General features: G+C 34.4%; 1 protein-coding gene across 1 annotated transcript; it reads right to left on the bottom strand.

The window, feature by feature from the left end:
* Nucleotides 1–1,676: 1,676 nt before the first annotated feature.
* On the bottom strand, nucleotides 1,677–5,109 carry LOC103438692 (protein DMR6-LIKE OXYGENASE 2-like). Its single transcript, XM_008377243.4, has 4 exons — nucleotides 4,726–5,109; nucleotides 3,192–3,439; nucleotides 2,518–2,839; nucleotides 1,677–2,084 (listed from the first exon to the last, which is right to left on the bottom strand). The coding sequence occupies exons 1-4, from the start codon at nucleotides 5,029–5,031 to the stop codon at nucleotides 1,839–1,841; spliced, it is 1,122 nt and encodes a 373-aa protein (XP_008375465.3). The 5' UTR covers nucleotides 5,032–5,109; the 3' UTR covers nucleotides 1,677–1,838.
* Between the last annotated feature and the right edge of the window lie 516 nt (nucleotides 5,110–5,625).

Genomic DNA, 5,625 nt, shown 5'->3' on the forward strand with positions numbered 1-5,625 from the left:
CCGAAGAGTTTCCCTTACTCGGGAACTTACGGGAGCACTATTTGTACCATACTTGACCAATCCCGAAACTACTGAGCACCAGTCAACGTTATACCGTCAAGGACCCAGAAGAGTTTCCCTCCAACCAAGAGGCCAATCACAGCGCGACACGTGTCGACATCAGAAGCCAATCATAGCACGACACGTGTCAACATCAGAAGCCAATCATAACACGACACGTGTTAATGTCAGAATGAAACTAGAAACTCTCTTCTATAAATAGAGATCATTCTCTCACAATATTTCCTAATGTCATTTGTACTAAATCATTCACTAGTACTCACTAAAGGAGATCTTAAACCTATGTACTTGTGTAAACCCTTCACAATTAATGAGAACTCCTCTACTCCGTGGACGTAGCCAATTTCAGTGAACCACGTACATCTTGTGTTTGCTTCCCTATCTCTATCCATTTATATACTTATCCACACTAGTGATTGGAGCAATTTAGCGAAGGTCACAAACTTGACACTTTCTGTTGTACCAAAGTTCTCACTGATTTTGTGCATCAACACATTGTAAGTTGTGTTGTAAATTAAGTGGCTAGGTGGAACAATTGTCATTTAATATGTTTCGGTGGCTTAGGGAGTTGTATTTGCATTGATGAAGATGTTTTGGCACACTAGTATATTAGGGAAGGAGTTTGATATGCTAAAAGAGACAATTTGGAATTATAATTTTATGGTAATGAAGAATTGAGCATTGCTCTTCTATCATTCCTCTATCTCTTTGTCGTTTTGCATTACATACAGTTATGAGTTCGAATATATTGGCGTCAGTTTCTTGCAATTAGGTTTTAACTTTTAAGGTATACCACATCTTTTTTTTTTTTTGAGTTAAAATTCGTCTTTTCAATTTGATTGGTATATTTCAGCTTGTTTCCTTAGTTTTATGTTCTAATTTCTTTTCTTTTATTGCTATTTTGTCATTGAATTTCAATTTTTGGTGAGGGAATCATAGTGGTTGTTTGGCCTTAGGATCTACAGTATAATAAAGTATTATTATTTTGTAAAATTGTTTAACCCAAAAGGATGGAAGTTCCCATCAGGCTACCTACAAATTAGGAAGAAACCGAATTAGGTTTTGGTGTGTATGTTTAAAGTTGTCGAAATAGGGCTTGGCTTGAAGACTTGGTTTATTGGATAGAAGAAGAAGATGAAGAAGAGATGGTGAGGGAGCATCCCAATAACACGAGTTTTAATTTTATGGGTATTTAGGTCAATTCAATCAGATTTTTGGCTATATTTGAAAGAATTTGTTAAAATTGACATTTGTCAATTTAGATGGTAAATTTTGGTTATAATTGATAAATACTCGGGTCTTGCCAAGAACTTCTAGTGAGGCCGATAGTTCACGTGAATCCCCCCTAGTCTCATTTAACTCAATCCCAACATAGACCAAACATGGGACTACACTACTAAGGAGTCTAGTCCAGTCTAATCCCACCTAATGAGGCCAAACAAAAATACCCTTAATGAGTTAAATAACTATTTATTGAGTTTGAATACTTGGATGTTAACTAAAAACATTGCACATGGCAATTTGTGATTGAACCGAGTAAGGAGCTCTTCAGTCATGGCCTTGAGCCATATTCTCAAATAAAACTAATAGTTGTAGCAAATTCGAATCAACATCAATAATATCAATATCAGTCATATTTAATAAATTGTAATTTGAATTCGCATATATATTAATAAACCTAAGAAAAATCAAGGGTCGAAATCATTTCAATATCTATTCCACATAAATAAACCATTTTTTAAGGTAATTTTTTGTCTTTAAAAAAAGACGTAACATGTTCATGTGGGTTTGAACAAGTCTAAGCAACACTCAGTTGCAAGTCCTCTATTCCAGAATTTTTCGAAGTATTCAGCATATGTGAAGTTTCTGAACATGGCTGGATGGTCATGGTTGATGAGCTCCCTGGCAGGCCCAATCATTGCATCTGGTGCTGGACAGTAGAAAGTTGGGATCGATATCCTCTCCGAATTACAATTTACCACAGCCCTATGCAGCACACTCTTGTACCTACTGTTGCTAATTACCTAATACCAATTAAAATGGTAAAAAAAGTTAAACTTCAATTAACAGTTTACTCATGTACATGTCACAAAAATTTTGTCCCACTACTTGGAAAAGTTTCCCTTGCTAGGGATAAATGAGTTTAACCATCCCAGAGCGTGATGCAATCATCTATTATTTCTCTCCTCATGTAACAAATTACGTGAGAACAAAGATAAAAAAAAATTAAGATTTCACGCACACCGTGACAGAGATAAATTAGCTAATGAAAAATATTTTGGGAGACTTTTTGACATGCTTTTAGAAATTCTATGCACTAGATCATAGATGGTCTTTTAGCCATTAGATACTTCATTGTGAATCCAATAACTAAAATTTAATGGCCAAAAATCTCGCTTAATAGGATACACTGAAACATAGTAAAATTTTCGATATTTAGACGGATATAATGTATACCTGCATCATATCACCAATATTGACAATGAAAGTGTTGGGAATGGGGTTGACAGCAACCCACTTGCCATTTCTAAGGACCTGCAACCCAGGCACCTCATCTTGGAGAAGGATGGTAATTAGGTTAGCGTCAGTATGTCCAGGCAATCCATAAGTCAGCTCTGGCTGTGGACATGGTGGATAGTAATTCAAAGCCATATGCTGTCCTTGCTTTCCCAATGCCTTAACAATATAGTTCTTTTCCAAGCCCAAGCTCTCTGATATGGCCTCAAGCAATCTCAGCACTAATCCTCTCACACTTGTGCAGTACTCACCCACTTGCTCCCTGTGAACAAACAAAGTGCCAGCTCATTCAATTGTATGACTTAATTTATTAATAAAATAACTCTTGCAGAGCAATGTTTTCTTGTCACACTGTAAATTTAGATCATTAGTTGGTTTTTTGTCAAAATCTCTAGTTCATATTCAATTTTGACATGAGCATTTGTTTCGCAAACAAAGGAGCGCCGCACCCCTATTTAACTAAGTTAATGAATTTAATTTGGATAATATGCTCTTGTTAGACTATGTATATCTGTTTAGATTCTGACAAATATAAGTCTGGTAAGAGAACGTTAGTCGGTTTGAATATTTGAGTACTAACAGAAGACGATGAGAAAGAGGCACCCCCTATTTACCTGAACAACGGGGGATTGTTAGGCCATTCTTGGACATAGTCTTGAAGTGGGAAGCAATGCAATCTAAGGAAGTCCCTCCAGTTGGACAATTTTTCAGTCCTGACATTGAAACTGGTGGAGAGCCTGGTGGTCTTAAAAGGGTCATCTGAGTACATCTTCAACCTCTCACTTTCTGGAAATTTGAAAAACTCTCTTGCTATACTCAACATGTTTTTTATCATTGTCTCTGGAACTCCATGATTTTTCACCTGGTAATAAAAAGGTTGGTGCATAATTTAGTTATTTTATATAAGGGACACTTTGAATGCGGTCCTTAACTACCAATGTTCTTTGATTGAAACCTTGGTGGTTTTTAACTTTTGATTGAAGTCCCTCACATTAATGTAATTGTCACATCCCGGCCTGGGGTGGACCACTTCCTGGGCCCGCTCCACCACCGTAGCACGATATTGTCCGCTTTGGGCTTACCATTCCCTCACGGTTTTATTTTTGGGAACTCACGAGCAACTTCTCAGTGGATCACCCATCCTGGGAGTGTTCTAGCCTCCTTCTCGGTTAACTTAGGAGTTCCTATGGAACCCGAAGCCAATGAGCTCCCAAAAGGCCTCGTGCTAGGTAGGGATGAGAATATACATTTAAGGATCACTCCCCTTGGCGATGTGGGATGTTACAGTAATAATATATTTTTATGTAGGTTATTATATTTTTAAATTAAAAATATAATTTGTAGTTATTTATATTAATGAGATTTTAAATGAAACCCATATTTTATGGGATTAAAAATATTAAAGATGAATTATACTCTCCAATATATTTTGTGTGTGTGTGTGTGTGTATGTATACATGTGTGTGTGTATATATATATATACATGGGTACGTTCATCAAAACTAACCAAAAAATTATTGTACCAAAGCATAGGTACATTTTTCAAAAGCACAAAAAAAAAAGCCTTAATAACATTATTAAATTTCTTCTATTAAACTTGACATGGATACATTCTCAAATTAACGAAAATAGAATGTATCCATATAAGTTTAAAAATGGATTAGAGAAAAGATTGAATGAAATTTTATATAAAAAAAAAAAAGGTACATTTTTAACATATTGGTATATTTAAGAATGGATACATATAAGCTTAAAAAATTGAAATTTTTTTTATAAAAATTTAATGGGTACAAACTTATTCTAATTTTATTTATTTTTATTTGGGAAATGTTTGAATTGAAAATTAATTAGGAGTTTAATAAGGGTGTGAGTATTAAAACTCTAAATCAATTACTTTTTTTTTTATAAAAATTATGTAACTTACATGTAATTCATTAATATATTAATGATAGGAACTTTGATCAAAATCTAAAAACTGATAAGGTCTTAGTTAATGGACATTAGATACTAGGGACTGGAAACTAATTTTTCCTTTATATAATAAGGCTAATAGCACTCATATACATACTCAGACTAAACATGTAATTAAGTATAAAGTTGTCCGAAGTATATACATATGTGTGTGTGCGCATGTGTGCTAATTATTACCTGGAAGAAACCATCAGTTTGGCATGCTAGACCAATCTGTTGGATAATATCAGAGTGCTTGGGGCTATGGAGGTCCTTGAGATCAATGAGAGGAATGGAGGAGGCATCTGATGTCTGAACATCAGTGAGATTTGGACGGTCGGAGAAGGGTCTGATGTAGTTTGAAGGGACATGGCTCATACCAGACATGAGGTCTGTGAGCAGTAGCTTTGTTGTGGAAGCCATTTTGCTTACGACTGAAGAGAAAAGTTGCAAAACTAAGGAAACTTGCAGGTTTAGTGAACGGGGCTTTGGATCCCTATCCATTTTTATAGAATATGAGGAAGCACTATTATATAGAAAATGTTTTCTTACCCAAAATTGTCACATTAGTTTAAGAACTATATATATATATATATATATATATATATATATATATATATGCATATATATATGCCTTGAAGGGTAATTGACAGAGAGATCAAATTTCTAAGTTAAATTTTGTAAACCAAATAATGTGAATATTGATGATTGAATTATTATTTAAGTCTTGATTAACGTGCTTATTTTTTATTTGTGACACATTATTTGGTTTGTAAATTTAATTTTAAAATTTGATCTCCCTAATATTATCCGTGCTTTGATACGTGAAAAGTTTAGAATTTTTTTTTTTAAATCTACATAAAATTATAGAAGTCAAAGTCAGATTATTACTTGTATAATTATAAGGCTCCGCTGAGCAATTGTTTAGCTTGTTAAACATGATTTAAGTCATCAGCTCTTTAATCTTTATCGTGTTGCAACAAATAATTCGCATCAGTCTTGCCTTCTCATGTGAGCTTACTTTCTGCAGCCCTTATAGTACATGTGATAGTTTAAGAACATGCCTCTCGTGTTCAACACTACAAAAATCCATACAGA

Source organism: Malus domestica, chromosome 06 (assembly GCF_042453785.1).
Source record: "Malus domestica chromosome 06, GDT2T_hap1".
NCBI lineage: Eukaryota > Viridiplantae > Streptophyta > Magnoliopsida > Rosales > Rosaceae > Malus > Malus domestica.

Excerpts from the sequence above, each read along its gene's own strand:
- LOC103438692 (XM_008377243.4), bottom strand. The coding sequence starts at position 5,031 with ATGGATAGGGATCCAAAGCCCCGTTCACTAAACCTGCAAGTTTCCTTA. Across the intron at positions 3,440-4,725 it reads AAACTGATGGTTTCTTCCAG|GTGAAAAATCATGGAGTTCC; the intron begins GTAATAATTAGC and ends TTTTATTACCAG. Across the intron at positions 2,840-3,191 it reads AACAATCCCCCGTTGTTCAG|GGAGCAAGTGGGTGAGTACT; the intron begins GTAAATAGGGGG and ends GTTTGTTCACAG.